The sequence below is a fragment of the Theropithecus gelada genome, chromosome 1, assembly GCF_003255815.1.
Source record: "Theropithecus gelada isolate Dixy chromosome 1, Tgel_1.0, whole genome shotgun sequence".
NCBI lineage: Eukaryota > Metazoa > Chordata > Mammalia > Primates > Cercopithecidae > Theropithecus > Theropithecus gelada.
In genome coordinates this window covers 200,572,013-200,596,169 of record NC_037668.1, presented here as the reverse complement: position 1 = coordinate 200,596,169, position 24,157 = coordinate 200,572,013, and the positions used below count along the sequence as shown (strand labels likewise).

The following is a 24,157-nucleotide window of genomic DNA, read 5'->3' as shown; positions in this document are numbered from 1 at the left end:
CTTCTTTTCTCCTTCCCAGCTACTTGCTCTCCCTCCTCCCTCCCTCTCCTTCCCTTACTCTCATCCTTTTTTACTTCATCACGGAGCCCAAGCTTCTGCTCTGCACCTTTTGTCCTCTTTGCTCCTTATGGCCACCTCTGGTTCACATGGCTCACCATTCCATTGGATGGTCTCGTGTTTTGTGAGAGCCATACTGTAGTTTCCCTTTTGGCCTAGGAATTGGGATTTCTTCTGAACAACGTTCAGGGTTGGTTCTTGTGCTGCCTGTTGGCAGCCAGGAGCGTGTGGGCACAGCCAGCAGTTATGCTGGTATTATATGTGATGGAACACTCAGACATCTAGACATACCCTCATTGAACTCATCTTCACCTTCCCTGTCACAACCCGCAGCCCTGCTTTGCCAGGGCTGGGGAGACACCTGGAACTGGCACCGTCCCCCTGGGGCTCACCAGATGCACCCTGCTATGAAACAGCTCTTGACTCTGCTCTGGTGTGCGAATATCCACCAGGGACTTAGACCCTGCCACCTCCATCCCCAAAATGTGAGCCAACACCGGACCCCTCTCCTCTGCCTTTAATCACTTCCTCTTTCCCACCCTACCCACACATTGTTTTCAATTTCTTAAACATTGAAAACACTTTTTATGTTCCCTCTTAACAAAGACTTGGCTGCTGACAACCGAACTGGATTTAGATGAGTGATTTATTTTATGGGAGGTTGTCTGAAGGGGTAGTAAAAAAAAGACTGTCTCGCTCTTCTGCTGATTTACTAAATCACTGGATCTCTTTCCGTCCAAATCACCACCAGGGGTCCTGGTGTTTTAATAAAAAGCAGCTATCTCATTGATCTGAGATGCCATCCTACCAGAGCACTGGCTTCCCCGAATCCCTGGAGACAGCTTGTTAAAAGGACCTCACCCTTGTTTCCAACAGGACAGAGTCCTTATCACTCAGAACAGATAGATCTCAATTTTTGGAGCTAAACGACCCTGCTCAAGGGCTGATTTGTCTTTTTGCTATGCTAGACCTCACTCTCTGCTAGTCCACAGGAAAGGTCTTAAGATTGCGTTCCAAATATACTGGATTTATGTACCTTAGGTGATTTTGGAAATGAAAAATTTAAACTGATCAAACATTGCAAAGAAAGGCAATGAGTGCAAAACCACAAACTTACGGAAATTTAAAATGAGAAAGAGGGAAATGCTTTTCCTTAAACTGAAATTAGTATGGGGATAAAAGTAAAAAATATATTTTGTTATAATTACTTTTTTTTTTTTTTTTTTGCGCGACGGAGTCTCGCCCTGTCGCCCAGGCTGGAGTGCAGCGAGTGGTGTAATCTTGGCTCACTGCAACCTCCGCCTCCTGGGTTCAAGGTATTCCCCTCCCTCAGCCTCCCAAGTAGCTGGGACTACAGGTGTGCGCCACCAGGCCTGGCTAATTTTTTGTATTTTAGTAGAGATGGGGTTTCAACATGTTTGCCAGGATGGTCTCGATCTCCTGACCTTGTGTTCCACCCGCCTCAGCCTCCTAAAGTGCTGGGATTACAGGTGTGAGCCACCGTGCCCGGCCGAATTTACCATTTTAAACTATTTCTAAGTGTACAGTTGAGTGACATTAAGTACATTTGTATTATTTTGCTGCCATCTCAAAAACTCAGCTTCCCAAAGTGAAATTCTGTGCTCATTAAACAATAGCTCCCCACTCCTCTCCCCGACTCATGGTACCCGTTGTTCTACGTTCTTATAAATGTGATTATTCTAGATTCCACAAGTGGAGTGTAATTTTGGAAGACAGCAAGTACCTCCTTCATTTGCTCACCCTCTCGGTTTCTCTTTTTCCAGCCTTTCTTCTGTTCCTCAAATGGCATCTTGCAAGTAATTTGGCAGCTTATTTAGCCAAAGAACACAAATGTGTTTTGTTTTTTAATTTTCTTTCTTGGGTTACTATTAACGCTCTCTTCCCTTTGTCCTTTTCTGTAGTTTTGAGTATCCGAGGAGCCCAGGAGGAGGAGCCCACAGACCCCCAGCTGATGCGGCTGGACAACATGCTGTTAGCGGAAGGCGTGGCGGGGCCTGAGAAGGGCGGAGGGTCGGCGGCAGCAGCGGCAGCGGCGGCGGCTTCTGGAGGGGCAGGTTCAGACAACTCAGTGGAACATTCAGATTACAGAGCCAAACTCTCACAGATCAGACAAATCTACCATACGGAGCTGGAGAAATACGAGCAGGTAACCAGAACCACCTGGGGCTCAGCACCGAGGTCATGTAGGAAAGGGTAGAGGAAGCACAACCCCGGGGCTTGTAGAGACGAGCGGCTCACGTTTCCCAGGTGCTGGCGTCCTTGTGCCCGGCATCCCCTGCCTGGCCACAGAGCCCTGGCCAAACTTGAGTCTGCCAAGTCCTGGTCTCAACTGTTAAAAACCTAGGCGTTCAATGGAGGTAAAGGCATTAAAAAATGTGCAACGCTGTAAGTGATGATTTCAAGGAAACATGAATCATGCATAGAAGGAACACTCCATGCCTGGACTCCAGAATGTGTGCCTATGATGGGCAGTCCTGGCTCTCACCCAGGCGCTGTAGGTGATCAGCAGAGTCACCAGCTAACCTGCAAGAAGGTGGGAGGTTTTCCTCTGACCCTTGTGTTTTCCTTATGTATTAGGAGGATTATACTTTTTCTGGGTGCTCATAGTAACCTATGGAAAAGTGTTTTTAAAACTTGGCCCTAAAGTCCCTCACTTTACCCAGACTCAGTTCAAATGAGAGTTAAACATACTCCCTCTTTGACCTAATAGATGGTATGGACTATGATACACATCATCCTTTGTTAAAAGGTTAAAGGGTTCAGGAGACCCATGGAGCCAGACAAACTGGGATTCTAATCCGGGCACTCCACGGATGGTCTGTGGGACTCAGTGTTCTGCATACTCAATTCTGAAAGCTGATGGGTGGCACAGATCTGTGGATTTGGAGTCACGGATGTGAAGGACCATAAAACTTACATAAAGAAAAGGGCAAGAAAGGCTGTTAACTACAAAGCAATACATGTAGGGTCTCCTGATTATAACAGAGCCCCTCTCTAATAGAGAACCCCCATCCCATCCTCCCCACAAACACATACACACATCTATATAGCAACGCTAGTTCCTCTGTTTAGTGTAAGCATGCTACTTTATCAGGAGTTGTTTAACAGCAGCTTTTCATTTAGATAATAGGTAAGTTTGTTGTTACCTCTTGTGATGCAACATTGTACTGAAGTTCTCCATTACCTTACTCTCGTTGAATCATTCCCTTCCCTTCCCTTCTTTTCTTTTTCTTTTCTTTCTTTCTTTTTTTGTTTTTGAGATGGGGCCTCACTCTGTCACCCAGGCTGGAGTGCAGTGGCACGATCTCTGCTCACTGCAACCTCCATGTCCCAGGTTCAAGCAATTCTCCTACCTCAGCCTCCTGAGTAGCTGGGATTACAGGCAGGCGCTACCATACCCAGCTAATCGTTGTATTTTTAGTAGAGACAGGGTTTCACTATGTTGGCCAGGCTGGTCTCAAACTCCTGACCTCAGGTAATCCACCTGCTTTGGCCTTCCAAAGTGCTGGGATTACAGGCATGAGCCACCACACCCGGCCCCTTACTTTTTAAAAGCCAAAAAAGAAGAGAGAGAAAAAGTGGAAGGTAGAAGACCCTGTGCAGTCCACTCATAACTAGGTAGAAGGCAAATGCAAACTTAATAGAAAATTTAAATTTTAAAATAGAAATAGGCATTTTAAAATTTAAAGTGAATAAAGTTTCATTACTGCACTCCTATCTACCTTTGGAATGGATTTCTACAAAATCCTGTCTTTTATGAGGGCAAAAAAATTGCTGTGAAGCCAAGAATAGTGAAATTTGACCATCAGACAAGGTGTAGGGAGGGTGAAGGGGAGGAAAATGAAAGCAAGCTGTGGTAAGAAGCTGTGAGTCATCTTCCTTTGCCTTCTTGGGAAAGAACAAATGTTCTTGCCACAGTGTTGGCTCCTATAGACATTTCCCCAGATCCCAGGCAATGCTGAGCTCAGAGAGCTGGCTGAACTCGGACAGTTTCCCCAACCATGACCATCGCTTAGAATTTGCAGTCTGCCCTAACCTAAAAGGGTAATTTTGGAAGGCAAATGGGGACAGACCTCTCGCTGACCTCTTGGGTTCTTATTACCCAATGTTCTTCCTACTTCGCCTTCACCGATAACCCTGTCCTCTGGCATAGCAAGCTGTCCTCAGATTTGTCCTCCAGGTTAACTCATGCCAAAGAGCAGGACACAAGACAAGCCCAGAGTGTGACTTCCTTCACTAAACCATAACTGCAATGGATGTTAGGTTGGGAGGTGTTGAAAACTGTCTTTAGTCTGAGCTCAGGTTGCCAGCAACGTAGAACTGCTTCCTTGATTTAAACCTTCTTATCATTCTTCCATCCTCATCCAAAATGACTAAAAATCATGACAGCTGTAGTACATTTCAATAGCATGTCACCAATCACAAAACTCTGTGGCTGACATAATGGTACTTGCTCCTCAAGGCAATGTTGAGATTGGGCACCCAGGACAGGTACTGCCATCCTCTCCCTTTTGATACAGGTGAGGAAATGGAGATGAAAGAGGTTAAGATGTGGTGGAGGTCACACATTTAATGAGGGAGAGAATTTGCCCTAGAATCCAGGATTTGACCCTTACCCCAAGGGCTCTTATTAGAACAATGCCTGACTCCACTTTGTAAGAAGAGAATGTGGATGTCTTTCGACAATGGAGTAGCCAGGTTGTCCTCTCTGTTACTTCCTTGGACTAGATTACTGGCACCTAAGAGAGGGTTGTGATAAGAATATTCTCCTCAGAAACTCCCTGTGGCTACTTAGCTATTCTAAACAATAAAGATGTTGGAAACTGAGAACTTAAAATCTCCATCAGTACAGAAACAAATTATGTTCAGTGTAGAAGTTGTGGTGGTCATCTGTAGTTATTATTTTTAAAAGTGCTGAAATGTCATCTATTTGTTTATACGGGCATTTTCTAGTTAAGAAGTGAATACTGCTTAATATATTTTGGATGCTTAATAACTTCTTAATATTAGTTGTGTTGTTAATTATAGTAAACAGCAGATTGTAGGGAAATTATGCTATTAACCTTCTAGCTAGTGTGTCTGAGAGATGTATGTTCTTCATTTTCCTGTAACAGTTCCTTATGGGGATTTTTTAAAAATAGAAAACCTTGGTCAAGTGAAAGTGTCAGTATTTTAGTAATACCTACCTGAAATTACCAAATTGGTTCCTTAATAATTAATTCTGTTGTTTTATTTTTGGCATGGTGATGGCAGATAACTACACAATAATTAACTGTTGTAGCTCACCCTCACCCTTATCCCTCCAAAAACAAAACAAAACAAAAAACTACCTGAATCAGCCATTGTTTCACCCTGAGGTTATTAAATAAAGAAATCATCAGGAGACCTTTTTTTTGAGACGGAGTCTCGCTTTGTTGCCCAGGCTGGAGTGCAGTGGCACGATCTCAGCTCACTGCAACCTCCGCCTGGGGTTCAAGCGATTCTCCTGCCTCAGCCTCCCAAGTAGCTGGGACTACAGGTGTGTGCCACCATGTCCAGCTAATTTTTGTATTTTTGGTAGAGACGGGGTTTCACCATGTTGGCCAGGATGGTCTGGATCTCCTGATGTGATCCGCCTGCCTCAGCCTCCCAAAGTACTAGGATTACAGGCGTGAGCCACCGCGCCCGGCACTATAAGGTATTTAAGAGCTGGCATATTATAATAGATAAAACCATGATGTCAGAAACCTGAATTTTATTCCAAGATCTACTTTAAAAAAAAAAAAATTCTTGTGGTTTTGTAGGATTTTTTAGCTTTTGTAAATAATGCTGTTGGCGAATAGACAGGACTAAATGTCTAATGTTGAACTGAACTGGGTTAATTCAGTTCATAGCTAAGACAGCCCTAAGATCCCAGTTACTTTTGTTGATGAGATTGGCAGCCAAATCCAATCTCATCCTTGGATCTCAATCCAATCCATCTTTTTGAAGGAGTCAAGGAAGAAGATAGGTCTTATAGTTCAGGATGTAAACTTAAACCTTATAGGAGATTTTTGAAAGGCTTCGCTTTCATTGTCTGCTTCCAGAAACAATGTTGCCTGTAACCTGGGAGGTCTATTCGAAATCCCTCTGCCCTATGGAGGCAGCCTGAGCTCCCAGAAAGTAACGGTTTTTTGTTTTTTTTTGTTTGTTTGTTTGTTTGTTTTTAATGACAGCCTACAGTATTGTCTCCTCTGTTGAGAAACATTCAGCATGTGAGGGTTTTATTTCATTAACAGTTGTAACCCCAAGTATTCACATTCCTGTCACATTGTGAGTGCCTGTCCTGTGGGAAGTAGCCCAGCTTCTTTAGGTACAAGGCTTGAGGGAAGTGAGGAGGAGGTGTGGATAGCTCCTTCCTTCCCAGGTACTGGAACAATCTGGATCCTTATGCTTTGTCCATCTCAAACGGACTTGGAGCTTTGCTCTGCTCTCTGCTGTGCGTTCCTCGGCAGCTGTTTAGCAGCTGCTTTGCTCCACCTCAGCAGTGGGTGAAACGACTCCACTGTCTGTTTCATGAAGAGCAGAAAGGGCCCCGGGATACAGTGCCCTGAATAAACATCAGATATGGTGAGTATTTGTATTCACCATAATGAAGCATATGATTATTAGCTGAGCACTGTGGCTTCCCAGCTGAGAGCTGGTGCACTGGACAATCCTCCCTCACATCCAGCCCCTCCTCTCTTTAAGCCCAGACGAGGTGGGGAGGCTGCAGCCCTGTGGGAGGTTGTTTCTCTAGAAAGGCAGCTGGGATGCTTGCTATGTGCCTAGCCCTCCACTCTCCATCCTGTGGTCTCCAGATTTCAGTGAACTTGCTGCCAGGTTTTATTTCCTTCTCTTGGCTGTACAGTTCTGCGTGCTGGGGCTGGCTAGGGAATGAACTTACTATATAGATCTCATGTTTATATAGCCCTTTTCCGTGGAGAGTGGAGAGTAACATGCTATAAGGACCCAATCTCCTATGGGTATGTCTTCTGTATAGGCCCGTAGAGTAGAAAGGAGGTATTTATCACCACCTTTACTTTTACCAAGAGGGAAATTGAACTCTAGAGAAGTTTACCCGGTTATTGATATATCCAAATATGCTGGATTTCTAAGTTATCTATATTTTGAAGAGATAATTGTGACATGTGTTTGTAGGGCCAGGCACACATATAGTAACTCATTTAATCCTTACTACACCTTATGAGGTGGGTGTTGTCATCTCGGTTTCACAAATTAGAGAAACGAGGCACAGATACATTAAGTCACTTTGAAGATCCTACAGCCAAGTGAGTCCCAGAGGCAGGAGCTGTGAACCCAGGCTGTGCTCGCACTCAGCCTCTCTGCTGTGTTCCTGTGAGGGATTTGCTCAGTCTGCAGGTCATAGCACAGGAGTGTGGGTGCCGTTAACCTTGCTGGAGGGTCAGGAGTGATTAAAGCCACTTTTGGGTGAATTAAATGAGGCACTGAGTAGTGAAAGGATGTGCGCAAATATTCACGGAGGCGGGGGCAAAAACCCAGGCCTCCCATTCACCAGTGTAGACACAGCCCAGTGGATGCACCTGCCTATGTACCTTTGGCCAACCAACCTCAAAGGATTTCTTAGGTGAATAATCAGTAAATGTGTACTATTGTTATTGGTACTGCGTTATCGACACATGTGACAACAGCAGTGCAATGTTATCAATAACGAGCGTGTTTCTGCCGTTAATAAGTTGGAGCAGGCCGGGCGCGGTGGCTCACGCCTGTAATCCCAGCACTTTGGGAGGCCGAGACGGGCGGATCACGAGGTCAGGAGATCAAGACCATTCTGGCTAACATAGTGAAACCCCGTCTCTACTAAAAAATACAAAAAACTAGCCGGACGAGGTGGCGGGTGCCTGTAGTCCCAGCTACTCGGGAGGCTGAGGCAGGAGAATGGCGTAAACCCGGGAGGCGGAGGTTGCACTGAGCTGAGATCGCGCCACTGCACTCCAGCCTGGGCGACAGAGTGAGACTCCGTCTCAAAAAAAAAAAAAAAAAAAAAAAGTTGGAGCAATTGAGTCTTCAGTTCTTTAACTCTTAAAGCATCATCTTGCCTTTTTTGTTGTGAATCGAATACAGTTTTACAGTATTGCTTTGAGTGAATCTGTGAATAGATGTTTTACTGAATGCTCAGCTAAGTAAACCAGATTATGGATGCTAAGTAAGTCATAGTAACTAAAAGAGAGGGCAGGAGTTTTCAGAGGAGTAAGTTCAGACTCTGGAAAAGGACAGAGGCCATGGCCTAAAATAGGAAGGGCTCAGGTGCTACTTCTGCCTCTTCATGTTTGCTGTGTGCCTGTGGAAATGTCCCTTCACCTCTCTGGGCCACAGTTTTTCTCCCTGTTAAATAAGGAGGTGGGGAAATACGATTTTCAACTCCACCTCCGGAGCTGATGATATGCTAGTTTATAACCTGAGAATTTTTATTTCTGCAGGGATAGTTCGTGAATCCTCTCAATCATGTTTTGATGCTGTTTCTCTAAGACCCCTGGGGACAGATTCCCTTTGTGTTACAGACATAGTGGATCTTCAGAAGGCCAGAGCAAGAGAGGAAGTTCTTATAATAAAACTTGAAACAGAAATAGATGGATGAGAAATCTCCCAGAAGAGTTATCAAAGCTTTTAATTCCATGATTCCATTTAAACTCTTTTGGCTGTTTATGCATTCTGAAATTGAGAATTTGGAAGCACTCCTATATCAGAAATAATGAGCAAGGCAGAAAGCACATGATACATTTGACCCCAAACTCTCTTTGACTGTTAACTTTGGGACAAAGTGTGTTTTATACTAGAAGTCATATTCTTACATTTTACTGTGGTAAAATCATGGAAAAAAAATTAAGATAAAATGATTAAGAAATTTTTTTGTGTCTTAAAAAAATTCAACATTATCGCCAAAACTTAGAGCCATAGGGGCTGAAATGGACGTCTACCACAAACTATCTTAGTTTTCTTTATTTGCACAAGTCTCTAGAAAAGCCCACATGCTCCTTGTGTCATAGACTTGATACGCATTGAGGCTTGGACCCGCAATGACTGTGTTTATTGTCTTGCCATTCCAGGCCTGCAACGAGTTCACCACCCACGTGATGAATCTCCTGCGAGAGCAAAGCCGGACCAGGCCTATCTCCCCAAAGGAGATTGAGCGGATGGTCAGCATCATCCACCGCAAGTTCAGCTCCATCCAGATGCAGCTCAAGCAGAGCACGTGCGAGGCCGTGATGATCCTGCGTTCCCGATTTCTGGATGCGCGGTGAGTCTCCCATGGGGCTGTCCTGCCCTCTGTGGGAGTCACTGATCTGCGGCTAGAGTCCATAGCTGGCCACCCTTATAGGCTCTAGTTTCACCCCATCAACACTGAACCAAATGGTACCCTGAGAATGGTTCTGCGAGACTAGATAGGTCATTGGTTTCACACAGTACCAGGAAAATACATGGTTGCAGGAGGTGATCTTTATCACTGTGTTACGCACTGTGGGTAGCAGCAAGGAGGACTTAGGTACAGTGAGATTTTTTTTCTTTTCATAGCACTAGGTACCTCTCTTATAGATGCGTCTTGTAACTATGGGCCTGCAGCTGTCTTACTAGCATTCTATCACGACAGGCTCTATTCAATAAAGTTTATTCCATTTGCTTGGAAATTGGGATCTTTTCCACCCTGTAGATGGACCGAGAGTGCACACAATTCAACAAATATTTCTAAGTAAATTGCTGTCTCTGGGCTAATTTTAGGAGTGCAGAAATGAATAAGACATGGCACTTTGGACATAGAGGGACAAGGAGATGGTCTAACATGGGCCAACTTGGTTTGATGGTTTCCATCTGGCATTGCTGCTCCTGTCCTTACTTGTGAGTTCAGGGCATTCAGTTGAAGAAACCATGGATACAAAGGACCTTTAAAAGAAGACAAGAACTGAGAACACAGAACAAGTGTCATCTCTTGGTTCCCCTACTCTCTAGACCGATAGATTTATGTGAATCCCTTTGATTCCTTTTGCTTCTGTTATCCAGCCTGTAAAATAGTAATAGTCGTATCTTTCATCTACTCTAGAAGAATATTTTGATAATTCATCTAGCAAATACATTTTGATTTTGGGTATGCTTTGTGATCTAGAATTTGTCTTAAATTCATCATCTGTGAATTCAGATACCATTCATATTTAAATTCTTGATAATAATCCCAATCTGTTATTTTTATCGTTAGTACGCTAGATATGTCAGGGTCAGTGTACCACTTCACAATCTATAATTTTGTCTCTTTTCAATCAGATAAAATGATTTATTACTCCTCTTGAATTTTTTCACCCCTGAGATCATGTTTTATTCAGCTATCCTACCTGCATTTCTCTCTGTCTTCACAATTGTGGTCTTTACAGTCCTTGAACCTCTTTAAAACGCCCTGGCATCTTCTCACTCCCTTTAGTCAATGTGTTTTGGGTTGCATGGACTAGAACATGAGAATGCCAGCTAGCAAAATGTAACTCTGGGCCAGTAGAATTCCATAGAATAAGTCAAGAGAAAGTAAAAACGAAGGTAGTTTTCCCCAACTGGGTATAGTAATGGAGTGGAAATACGCAAAATCACCCTAAAGCAGGATCCTCTGAGCCTCTCCCTCACCCGTGGCCTGCTGTCTGCCTGGCTTCTTTAATACAGCCTGTTCTGCATAGTGCAAAGTGCAAGTGACTGGTGGCCTCTGTTTGGGTCCTTCCTCTGTGCCACTGCCACCCTGTGTGTATTGCTTACATCTCCATGGTAACTCCTCTAGTTAAAATGCTGGAGTTAGTATTTATGTTGGCAGGTATTGAAAAAAAAAAAAAAAGAACAGTTGGCTCCAGACTGAGTTCTTTTCAAGAAAGTAAGCAGAGAGACGGGAGGAGCAGAATTAATTGTCTCATTGGATATCTTCTCTCAGTAATTCCACTGTGCCCAGTTGGAAGGTCAGACTGTAACAGACACAAAGCTTGGAGAGCTTTGTCCACAAGTTTCTTTCACTTCCACCGGCCTTTGCCTAGAGTGTTCCAGTTGGCACCAGACAGACAATCACTTTAAGACAGGGTCTTTTTCTTGCTTTGGTTACAACCTTTGAATCATTGCTTCTGAGCCAAGATTCCAAACGAAAACAACTAACCTATTGTCACTGTTACTATCATTTCATTTTGGGGGTATATTTATTACCAGTGAAAGAACATGACCCCAGATTCCAGCCTAAGGCTGAGCAAATGGCCTTCTCAGTTCAAAAGCAAATGTTTGCCAGACATCCTGATTGGGGAATTCATATCAGTGCCTCCGGCGTCACTAATTGTAATTGGGAGAGATAGCTAAGCAAACTTAGTACGAAAGACACACTCACTGCACATATTCACATGCTCCTCTAAACCATGCATCTGATGGGCAGGGCCTCACCAAAAAAGATTTCATGGAAGACAAATAAAATACAAAGAGGACTTGATTTAGTAATAAGATTAGTCTTTGTAATCTAATAGGTGTGTAGAATTGAGTGTTCCTACTTTGTTGTGGAACACTCATTGTATTAGATTTCTATTGCTGCATAGCAGATTACCACAAATTAAGCAGCTTAAAACAACACAAGTTTATTATCGCACGGTTTCTGTTGGTCAGGGGCCTGGGCATGGCTTAGCTGGATCCTCTGCCCTAGTCACAGCGAATCTGTAATCAAGCTTATAAGCTGAGCCTGTGATCTCATCTGACGCTCAGAGTCTCCTTCCAAGCTTGTTCTAGTTGTTGGCAGAATTCGTTTCCTCATTGTAGGACCGAGGGCCTCAGTTCCTAGAGGCTGCCCTTCTCAATAGGCAGTTCACAATTTGGCTGCCTGTTTTCTTCCTGAGGGCCCGTAGGAGAAACTTTCCATTTTAAGGCTTTAATCGAATCTTCCCTTTCATTTACTCAAAGTCAGCTGATGAGGAACCTCATCATATTTCCTATGCCATCCATTCACAGGGAAGGTGTGTACACCAGGGTCTACAGTTCTGGAATTCTGTCCACCACACTCCTCAACTTCTCTCTGGGCCCAGGTTTATCCCACTCAAGTCATTTCCTGTCTCTCTTCCTTAGATTGACTTAACTGTACCAGGAAGGTTTAACTTAAAAATTCCATTCATTCATTCATTCAACATATCTCATATCATTCTATATACCAAGCATTGTGCCATACTACTTGGTAAGTTTATTATCAGGACTATAAATAACATTTTTTTTTTTTTTTTAGTTAAAAGAGGGAGAGAACTTATAAACTATCTAACTGATTTTCAAGCAGTAATCTTAACTGTTTTTCTATAACATTTTGCTAGAAATAACAGTAACATAAACAGATAATTAAAAGTACGTCTGTATACTTCACTGCAATAGAGGGGATTACATAAAGTATATTGCCAAGGAGAGGATGGCAAGAAGGAGGAAAGGACATCCAAGAAGGTCTAGTCTGGTCACACTGGCACTCTACTTAGATTTACTGGTTTATCTAACTGAGCTCTTACTATCTGCCTGATGTTGTAGTAGCCACTGGAACATCAAAGATGAAAAAAGTGCATATACATGTGGGTGCTACCTTCAAAGAGCTCATAATCTCATAGGACAAATACTGTTCCAACTACACATAACACCACATGTTACACATTCAGTTCATTCATCTACCTACTCCACCTGAAGGAAAGGATCCAGAGAGAGGGCGGAAAAATACTGAGTCTCAGAGGAGCAGGATGTTTGCCAAACAGAAGGAATGACAGCAAAATAAACAACGTAATTCTACTTCAGCAAGCATTCCTTACTTGAGTGCTTACTATGTGTTAGACACAAGGGTTTCAAATATGAGTGAGATCTGTCCTCTGCCTTTGAGGAATTTGCTGTTTAGTTGGGGAAACATATGTAAATCTGTGGCGGATGTTGTGGGAGAGAAAGACGCAGGGTGGTGTGAAGAGCCACAGGAGCATGAAAGCCACGAGTCTTTGGGGAATGCAGAGGCATATGATGTGGCTAGATGAAATTGTTCAGAGCATGTGTAGGATTGAGGGGAAATGAGGCACTAGGGATAGGAAAGATCCACTGAAAAACCTTAACTGTACCAGTGAAGATTTTAAGTTTATCCTATCAAACAGCAGAAACCCTCAGAGCTATTTAAAGAAGAAGTATGGGAAGTTATCACATAAAATTGCACTGGATTCAAATTCTGGCTACAACCCTGATGACCTTTATGACCCTGTGACTCATTTTCCCAAGACTTGGTTTTCTTACCTGTAAAATGTAGATAATCCTGTAAATAGGAATAAGTCTTACTATAGTATCTGGCACATAATATTCACATCATAATTCAGCTATCATAATGATTACTGTGTTATATATTACTGTTATATGCTATTGTACATTGTTGTTTATATACACATTATTATTAAATTTTATAATGATTAGTGACATATCTATGGTTTAGAAAGATTACTCTAGTGAGTCTCTTGAAGATGAGCTGGACTGGAGAAAAGACAATGTAAAGAACAATTGTTGAAGCCTGTGCTCCTCAGACTGGCGCCACACAGAATAAATTGAAATACTTTTCACATTTTACATAAGTATTCCAAAGAAAATATTCTTATTTTAAGATAAACATTGCTATATTATAGAGTGGACTAAAACAAGAGGTTTCAAAGATATTTTATGTTTTTGATGGTGTCCCCAGAGCTACAATCTTTTTCCAAGAGGGCTTCTTGGGAAAGCATTGATCTAGTGTTGCTCTGGTATATAGCTATTTGATTTTAAGTTAACTGAATACTAAATTAAAATGAATAAACATTTAAAAATTAGCTCTCTAGTTACAGTAGCCACATTGCAGCTGCTCAGTAGCCACACGTAGCCAGTGACTACTGCATTGGACAGCAGAGATATAGAACATTTCACTCATTGCACAAAGTACTCTTGGACAGCGCTAGTCATACAGTCGTACAATAGGCAGCGGCTCCTCTTCACTCACTTCACAAATAGCAGCACAATTAGAATGAAACAAAAGAGGTTGATTTGAAAGTGTAGAACTGGCAGGACTTGCTTAGGAGGCAATCATTTGATGAAGGTAAGAAAGCAGGAAGAGTTGAGAAACTCCTAGTTTCTAGCACATGCTAGGTACTCAAATCTTTGAATGAATGAATGAATGAATGAAAGAATGAACAAATTAGCAAATATAATGAACTATATCTGTAGTAATGTCACTAAATAATAAGGCTAACAAGGAAAATGGAGCTGATTTGGGTAAAAGGTGATCTTAGTTTTGGAAACAGTTTGTCTGAAGATGCTTGGAGTCTGCAGTCATAAATGGGCCAGTGGCTCTTAGCACAGGTATTAGGGCAGGAGATAACAAATTTGGTAGTTAGCAGTGTATGTCTGTGACGTCTACACATCTCACTATCATGAGTCTTTTATAAAAAACTTCCCCCATGGACCCTGTGCTTCAAAAATTTTCTGTCCCTAAAACACCATGTTTATCCAGTAATATTTAATTAACTTCCAAATTTCTTAAATTCAAAACCTTGATGCCCAACTCACAAAGCTACTCATTGGTTTGAAATCACAAATGTTAACTCAGCAAGGTGATAACACTACAAGCCAAAGCAAAGAAACCAGGCGTCTCAGTTAGCTCAACCTTATGGTAGAAAGGTGTTATTTTCACTAGGTTTCTTGAAATTCTGAAAAATCCTGATCCTAGGATTTCAAACACCCTAGATTAAGACAGCTACTAAAAGAGGTGATAAGCGAGTCCATCAGAGTAGATGAGACCACCTAGAGAAGATTGCACATCACAAGGAGAGAAGAGCTGGGAACAGCTGTCTGCACCATCCGCATACCACCAGCTCATTCCAGAGAGGTTTCCTTTGAGCTCAATTGGAAGAGTCCCAAAAAATACACAGTAATGCTAATGCAAACAACTGAATGAGGGAACGGAGGCTCTCCCAATTAGGGAGTCTTCAGGGTCCAGTTCCCCAGGCCTAAAACAACAGTCTTCTTTAGGCGAAGAAGAAAGAGAAGCCAAAGGTGATCTAAAGCCTGGCCTGCAGACTGTGTTAGTCACTTGGCTATCTTCCTCAGATTCCCATCATGCAAGAGCTTTTAACACATGCCCACTTTGCAGTTGGGCTTTTAAATCCAATCTGTACAATTTCTGATGCTGAGTGACCCAGAAACTCAGCATGATTTAGGAGAGTGACTTGGGCTTGGCATAATCTGGACAGATGTGGTTAATACCTGTGGACAGATGGTATTCATCCGGTAAAATCAGGCACTTTATTGTGTTAATTAATCCAAGCGGGACCCTGAAAATACAATATTAGCTGAATTTCCTGTCTAGCAAGGCCATCAGTGCTTTCTGTTGGCTAAATTGGGAAATCCTATATCCTGGCATAATCAGGGATGTTCTGGACATTTTTTCCATAAGGAAAAGCTTTTAATAAAAGCAAGAAAGGCAAAAGTGCTAAGCAAGCTAATTTAAAGATGAAGGACCCACAGCTTTAAGGAGGGCCAGCCAGCCCCTGCAATGAGCCTGCAACGCCCTCAGCTATCCACAGGCCTTCATTGTCAGGAAGCGATAAAGTGATTCTCACTTTAAATTAGTTCAATTAGCACTTTTTCTTTTTTAAGGCAGAAAAATGCTTTTATTCAAAAAAAGTGATTTTCTCCTTTTTGGCAACCTGTATGTGAAAAAGAATTCTGTGGGCTTTTGTTTTACCATTTAGCAGCTGTTCTTGCTTAAGAAGTGCCACTTTTCTCCTTCTGAGGGAGGTCAAGCTGTTGGGGGTTAATTTCAGTCAGTTCTGTGCCCTCTTCTCCAGATGCCTTTTAAGAATGTTACGTGCATTTACATGGGGATAGAATGGAAAGAACGTGATAACTTATTTTTAACTTATGGCTGCAGAATCTCTGTGTAATTGTGAGGAGCTCATTTGTGTAGAAGAGAGAGACTGGGTTTTGTTGTCGGTCAGACCTGAATTAATACCTTGGCTCTGTTACATACCAGCTGAGTGACCTTTGAGCTCTGTTCTTTATCGGTAAATACAAATAATCATATCTACCTCAGTAGTTGTGAAAAATGAATAACTTGAATTGATTGCCAAGAGGGAGGGGTAAGGCCCAGTGCCTGGAACCTGGTAAGAAGAAAGACCACGCTGTAGCACCTGCCATGTGTTGGGCGCTGTGCTGAATGCTGTCTTTGTGTGGTCTCATCTCTTCCCTACTCTCACCCTGTGAAGTCAGTATGACCCTCTTCACTTTCATTGAAGAAACTGGTCAAAATCACCCAGCTGATATTCAATTGACCCAGGATTCAAAACCAAGATGGGGCTGGGCGCAATGGCTCACACCTGTAATCCCAGCACTTTGGGAGGCCGAGGCAGGAAGATGATGAGGTCATGAGTTAGAGACCAACCTAGCCAATATGATGAAACCCCATCTCTACTAAAAATACAAAAATTAGCCGGGTGTGGTGGTGTGTGCCTGAAATCCCAGCTACACAAGAGGCTGAGGCAGGAGAATCGCTTGAACCCGGGAGGTGGAGGTTCAAAGTGAGCCAAGATCACACCACTGCACTCCAACCTGGGTGACAGAGTGAACAAACCAAGATGGCCCGAATTTTGAAACTTTATGCTCCTCACTACTCTGCAAAAATATCCGTGACCACTCTTCTGTTTGGTGCCCAGATGGTACACAATGAAGTATTGAGCAAATGCTTTTAGTTATGGTTTTGGCATCCAGCCCCTTTTAGTAAATGTGCTCCAATTCACCTTTTGCTCAAAAATTTGTCTTCTCCCAGAAGTAGATTCTATTCTCTCCCATTTTATGTTTATTTGGTGTGAGCCTTTTTGTTATTGTTTCCTTTCTCTTTACGAAGGCGGAAGAGACGGAATTTCAACAAGCAAGCGACAGAAATCCTGAATGAATATTTCTATTCCCATCTCAGCAACCCTTACCCCAGTGAGGAAGCCAAAGAGGAGTTAGCCAAGAAGTGTGGCATCACAGTCTCCCAGGTAAGCAGCCCCTCAAAAGCCTCAGCCTGTAGCCTGGCCATGGTGGGGCCTCCAGGGCAGGCTCTTGGAGGTCTTGCTTTACTGGACATTCATGCCTTGCAAGTTCCATCAGCTGTAGCCTTAAAATATCAAGGTAAACGCTTGATGTATATGTGTATAAGTGAGTTTCTAGGTAAGTACTTGGCAAAACTTGAGAAGGACCAGCAGAAGGAAGAGAAGAATAAGTAGAGTACAGTGTAAAAACAGGGTTAGGGTTCTTTCCAACAAGCACTCCTTTGCTTCAAATGGGTGAGGTGTCTAAAGTGTACTAGGGAAGTTACCTGCATTCCTCATGCTGTTTTTTCAAACTCAGTCAATTCCTTAGCCATTTTTTGCCCAACCCAGGAACTTTAAGAGTCAGTGAATGGAACTAGTTGTTATATAGCCTTTTAAATGAAAGGAACTTAAATGTCTCCTCTTGATGTGCTGACTCTCTAACTGATGGAGTGTAGGAATTTTAACATGTCACTGCGATTACATTGGAATGGTTGAATAAAATGTCACTGAATGCGCCCTTCCCCCAAAGAGCAATAACCATAACAGGTGGTGTCTGTTGACTTGGAAAGATACATGATATAAAATTGTTATAGGCCTAGAGTTTTCAATATGAATATGAAGCAGAACAGTAGGCAATATTTATACGTACGTACATTTTGTCCGCTCAAAAGATCCACCCAAACTTCTTACTCAGTCTGAACCTCAAATACCACCACTGGTTTGTAATTGAGACCTATAGTGATAGTTCTGAAATCTGTCGAAGAAAGTTTTTCTTAGAATTTTGTCACATGCAGGAGAATTAAATGTACAGGTATTTCCATTAAAACTGGGGAGGGAGGGAGTAGTGAAGACTACTGTAGTGAGAAATTTCACTTACCACTTTTCAAATGAAGCAGATGCTCCTTTATATAAACTAAGCATCTGTACCTCCTTGAATTGAATCCTGATTTCCGTTGATCCCTGCAGGGTGCTGATCCCATCAACCTGTGTTTACCTATACAGAATTAGGTCCAGTCAGAATATAGAGCTCCACAAAAGGTATTGACAATGAAGGGATTGGCCGAGCCTCCCCAACAAACTAAGATGATTTTACAGCAGCAAATATCCTTGAAAACATTCTTTCAGATAAAGCAGAAAGAATTGACTCCTTTTTAACTTGGGCCTTCCTTAGGTGCTTTGACCCAGCTGAAGGTCATTTTCAGTCTTGACAATTCTGGGAAACTGGAATGTCAGTGGTGAAATTCAAGTAGCCTAGTTTTTTCTAGGGCTATCACCATTCTTGTCCAAATCTAGACCCCTTGTCCACAAAAAAAGGGAATTAATGCTTTTTGATACTTGCTGCATGTTTCAGGAATGCTTCTAGGTATGGACCACAAACAAGGAGCAAATATTAAATCAGTGAATTTTATCCTGGAACCCTCTGCTTTTAAAGTAGAATTAAATTACTGCTGTCTGAATTCCAAGTGTGGAATTCAGAATTTCAACTCCGTGTTGAAGGTAAAAGGAATTCTTCTGGAGGTAATTTGTAGTATAGCTGGATACAAGTTAAAATCCTGATCTGTTCCCGCAACCTTCACTTCCTTCATTATGGAAACTCAAGGTACAAATAGTGTGTCCATTAAAATGCTTATTTACATATTGTGTCACCTTTCCCTTTCCTCTGCCCATGCCAAAGTCATGCCCTTCTTTCTTCCTCATCACATCTGTCTCTCCCCAAAGCAACTAAGCTACCATTGTTAAACAAGTCCAATGGGAGACAATATGTGATATCATAGAAAGAGCATTAAGCAAGGAGCATATTTTTGACAAGAGTCAACTGTGGGATCCTAGGGAACTCACTCTTTCTTTTTGGGTCTTAGTTGCCCCATCTACTAATCATGGTTTGTTGGATCACATGATTTATTCAATCTTTCTCCTAGTTCCCAAAGCCAGGGAATACCTCTTGGACTGTATCATTATTGTCTTTTTTTGAAGTCACAAATTCTTTTGAAATCTACTAAAAGCTATTGAAACCCCATGACCCAAAACAAAGATATGCTGCCCATACACCCAAATCCATCTGAAATCCGCCTGTTGACTGTATCTCCCCAAATCCCTAAAGAGCCCTTTGTCTATACCAGAGCTACTCGAAGTGTGATCCACAGAAGGCAGCATCAGCATCCCCTGGGAGCCTGTTGGAAATGTAAATTCTTGAGTGTCACCTTAATTCTGAATCAGAATCTTTGAGGGTGAAATCTGTAATAGAAGTTGTTTTAACAACTTCCCCTTGAACACTTAACTTTGAAGTTAACACTTAATCTTTTCCATGCCCACAGCTACAAATAATACTTCCATTTGAATACCTGATGGAACTTCTCTCCTGCAGCACCAAACTCATATATTTTACTTCCCAATGGACTTCATCGTGGCTCTGCCCAGAGCTTCTTCAAAATTAACTTACTCAAAATGTGAATCAAACTCTTCCTATAAAACCTACTATTCTTTCTGTATTTTATGTCTCATTCTGTGTCTGTTATCTATACATCCCTAGTGCCTAACGCATATTAGGCCCTTAGTCCATGACTGTTGAATAATTAGTTCATTCATGATAACACTGTATACATTGTCTGGATCATTGTCTGTTGGACAATGCAGGAAGTCCCTGAACTGACCTAGCACCTTCCTACCAGTTCCATTCTTGTCATTTAGAAGGGAATCACTCCCACAACATGTCCCCTCTCTACCCCCTTCAGCTTATATTTTTTTTCACATATAATTGGACCTCAGGTATTTCTTCTTCAAAAGTCCTCCCAAATTACTTTCATCTTTTTCCCTTTTCTTTCAGCTTGTGCAGTTATCTGAGAAAAAAAATCTCCTTATCTTTTTTCTTCTTTTGCTATCCCATAAATCAAAAAGCAACCATAATTATGACCGATTCCTACGAATAGTGAAAGTTATATCAAGAAAAACATAAATTTCAAAGTGAAACTAGATATGCAGTGATCCTGAAATACACCCAAAAGTGTCCTTCCTCCTCCAGTTTACCTCTTTTTCTGTAGACATCAGCATTTACAATAAATAAAGCATTTTCTTATTGAATTTTTTTCTCTTTTGTTTACTAATATTGTGGTGGTACGGACGGATTTTTTTTTTTTTTCAAAAAAGGCTTGACATTTCTGCTATAGTATAAGTTGCATAAGCCTTTCAGTGCTGTCCTTATAAGATGTTTTAAGTTTGCTAATGCATTTAAAAAATTAAGTTATATTATATTAATATAAATTATATTTACATAAATATAAAAATTATAGTTTTGCAACAGTTTTCTTTATCTGCTGTCTTTGGGAGTTAAATATAAATGATATGTAAACTGTGGTACATGTGGTATCAACTCCCCCTTCCCTCACCAGATTCATAGTTTGGTTTGTAATTATATGAAAACCTCAGCATTTTAGTTCAAAATCATATCTGGAATGTGGGATATAAAACTTTCCTTCCCAGGGCAGGAATTATGGGGGTAAAACTTGAATTTAACTGTGTCTCCCCTTGTGTCTGGCAGAAGTCTTGGTATGAAGGGAGCAGAGGTACCAAATGGAGCCAAGACACCTGCTGTGAACCACATGAAGGAAATAAATTAACAAATGAAAGTAAATTAGGTTTATTGTGTCTGCTGGCTTTAACATTTAAACACTAGAATTCAAGGGGATAGTCATTTGTATGCTACAGTTTTTCCTTATGTAGATAATACCAAGCTTTACACAAAATAGTCAGTGAAATCTGGTAGATTGAATTATATTGATCCTAAGGTCTATCGTGAAATACAGCTAAGAATCTCAGTCCACATTAAAGTCATGTAACTTCTAAAAATTTGCAATTAATCTATCACATGAAAGCACCTATATGGACATTTAAAGGTCTGTGTATTTTGATGGCATAAAGCCAGCTTTCGCATTGATGAACACTCGGGGCATTTCTCCTGAAATGTTAGGTATATTTTAGTGTCATAACTGAAGATGTAAGCAAATTTAAAATGCTTGCTCTAAATTAAAAGGGTTCTAGCTTAAATGAGCAGCTCCTTTATAGGAAGATTTTTGTCACAGTGGTTTTACTAAATTTTAGTGATATTAAACAAGAGAATCGCATTTCATGTAGTTGTCCTTTTGAAGCTCTTACTTCAGATCTTTTTACTGACGTTGCCAAATTATTAATACAAGTAGGATAAGACCAATTAGTTTACCTCTTCACCTCTCCCATAAAGCCTTTTTTTTTTCTTCTGCAATGTTTCTAAAGGATGAAATGTGAACTTTCTCATCTTATTAAACTACTCTAGGTATCAAACTGGTTTGGAAATAAGCGAATCCGGTACAAGAAGAACATAGGTAAATTTCAAGAGGAAGCCAATATTTATGCTGCCAAAACAGCTGTCACTGCTACCAATGTGTCAGCCCATGGAAGCCAAGCTAACTCACCCTCAACTCCCAACTCAGCTGGTTAGTTTTTTCTTTGATTGGGGGTGGGGGGAGGAATTGTTCTCTATTTTTATACTTGCTTTTCTTACATTTTGATTTTCTTTTAATTTGTTAGACTTTTGATTGGTTAATTTCTGTATTCAATTGTATTTTTGGATGTTAATGTCACTTTGGGTTCTTCCTTTCATTTCCAAAGAGCAATCTGTTAGACTGTTTACAAGGTGGGTTGTGTGGAGGTTTGCATTAATGTGTCTATTAAGACCAAAGTAAATTGGTTAGCTTGATGAGACTTCTAAATTCTCCCCTCAGGGATATCAATAAATAAGTTAGACATAATGCTTAGAGATAGTCTATTGGGATTCTGTCATTTGGCCCATTTTATATAAAGTTTTTATCCTTGTCAGTTTTGCTGTTCCAACAACATAATGTCTGGGTCACCTATTAGCGTTCATTCTATGCAGAAATATTTACTCTTCTAGCAAATATCTTATTAGAATGTTTTGGTATGCAAAACCAGGCTATGAATATTTCTATGTATTGTTTATAGTTGTTGTTCTTTATTGTTTTTTGTTGGTCTTCTTTATGATTATCGGTCATGTGCTATGTAGTAGGTTTTATTTCAGGAAATATGCATTATATCACTAATTTAAGAGTTTAGGTCAAAATACTGTATTTTGGGGTGTGCCTTGTGTCATCAGTTCAGAATTTCTACAGGTGAAAAAATATAGTTAATAGTGCAAAAATTATAACCTTTGTGTTTGTAGGCTATGGAAGGCATGTGGTAATTTTTTTTTCCCCTTCGGTAAAGGAAAAACAAGTATTTCCTCATTAAATAAGTTTGGTTTGACTTCGATTAGGGTGCACAGCTAAGAAAATTGATGATTCTAACTTAAAAGGTTACCAATTTAAATATATTTGATCATCATATGATTACAAACCTAATGTCTAACATTAGGTTTGTAATGGTATCTTTGACCACAAAGCTTGTTTGTCCACTAAAATAAGTTTTCTTATGGTGACTTGTTACTGGAGACAATGTAGGGTTCCACAGACTGATGTCTTCTGTGGGCTTCCAGATGTACAAATTTGTTAATGATAAGGTTCTCCAACTCACTGGGCTATACCCAGCATGCCTTTTATGGCCTTCTTTTATCTAAATGGAATCATGCATGAAGAGTGGCCTGGGCTTTTTCAACATGAATATAATAAAATAACATAGAATTCAATCCAGTTTTAATTTTCTCAGCACTACAGGTTAGATTCCTATGAGGAGCATATTTACTTTTTGAGGAATATTTTGGTTTTTTCTTCCTCCATCATGGTGTGATTGACAAGGGATCAAAGCTAACAGGTTCAATAACCAGAGAGTTCCATCTTCTCCATCTGGTCAATTATTAAGAATTTCAGACCCAATAACAAGTTGAACTGTGCTGCTAGGCAGACATTTTCACTTGTCTCTTTGGAAGAAGTACAATTCTGTCAACATTAGCAAAAATGCACTCAACACTCCTGCAAAGGTTATCATAATGCAAAACAGATATCGAAATGACTTTTTCCTGTCCCTGGTATATCTGCATCGCAGATGGCTTAGCATGATTTATGACTACTCCTTAGAAAGGCCCTGTGGACTTTCTTCATTACTAAATTCGTAACTATTTATTCTTTCCTAAAGCCCTTAGAAGAGAAAAGTAAGCATTTTAACCCTCTACTCTGTGTTTAAGAATTATGGTTGCCTGTTACGGAATGTCAGACTATGATTACAGTTTTCTAAGGAATTTTTTTCTGGTGGCTTAAACATCATGTGACTATTCTGAGCACAAAGTAAATTATTATGGAAAATCTGAGCTAAGTTGTTGGAAATAATCCGCACAGGAACCCCTTTGTAGTGCTTTTTCTAAAGTAGAGACAAAAGAAAATACTATTGTATGTGTGCAATAGCATGGAATTTTAAAAGATAAACATTTTAACAGCAAAAGTTATAAATGGGCTTTTCTGTATTTTCTTTTGCTCTTAACCAACTTAAATCATCCACACAGATAAAGTAGAACTTTAAAATGTTCAAACTTTTCACATAAGGTGTTTATCATGTTATGTACTTGCTCTTCAATAATTTCAAAAGATAAATGATAATTGAAATAAATTTTAAATAAGAAGTTAATATGTGAAAATATATTTTGGCAGAGTTGTGGAACCTAGGAACTTTTCATAGCCTCAGTATTGAAGCAGAAGGTTTTTTTTCAGAGTTTTACAAAATATAAGTACTCATTTCTATTGTAAAGAAATATATTTCTGGCTGGGTGCAGTGGCTCACGCCTGTAATCCCAGCACTTTGGGAGGCCAAAGCAGGCGGATCACGAGGTCAGGGGTTTGAGATCAGCCTGGCCAATATGGTGAAACCCCGTCTCTACCAAAATTACAAAAATTAGCCGGACATGGTGGCGCACACCTGTAGTCCCAACTACTCGGGATGCTGAGGCAGAAGAATCACTTGAACCTGGGAGGCGAAGATTGTAGTGAGCTGAGACCGCACCACTGCACTCCAGCCTAGGTAACACAGCAAAA

At 41.0% G+C, this 24,157-nt stretch overlaps 1 protein-coding gene across 6 annotated transcripts in view; it reads left to right on the top strand.

Moving 5' to 3' along the window:
• The window catches only part of PBX1 (PBX homeobox 1), a 327,814-nt gene that overhangs the window by 231,829 nt on the left and 71,828 nt on the right, over positions 1-24,157 (top strand). For all 6 annotated transcript variants that reach the window (XM_025380128.1, XM_025380095.1, XM_025380137.1 and 3 more), the window contains 4 exons: positions 1,980-2,224; positions 9,165-9,355; positions 16,979-17,114; positions 21,457-21,616. In XM_025380128.1, the coding sequence (XP_025235913.1) occupies positions 1,980-2,224; positions 9,165-9,355; positions 16,979-17,114; positions 21,457-21,616 (732 nt within the window). The remainder of the gene's footprint in view (positions 1-1,979; positions 2,225-9,164; positions 9,356-16,978; positions 17,115-21,456; positions 21,617-24,157) is intronic.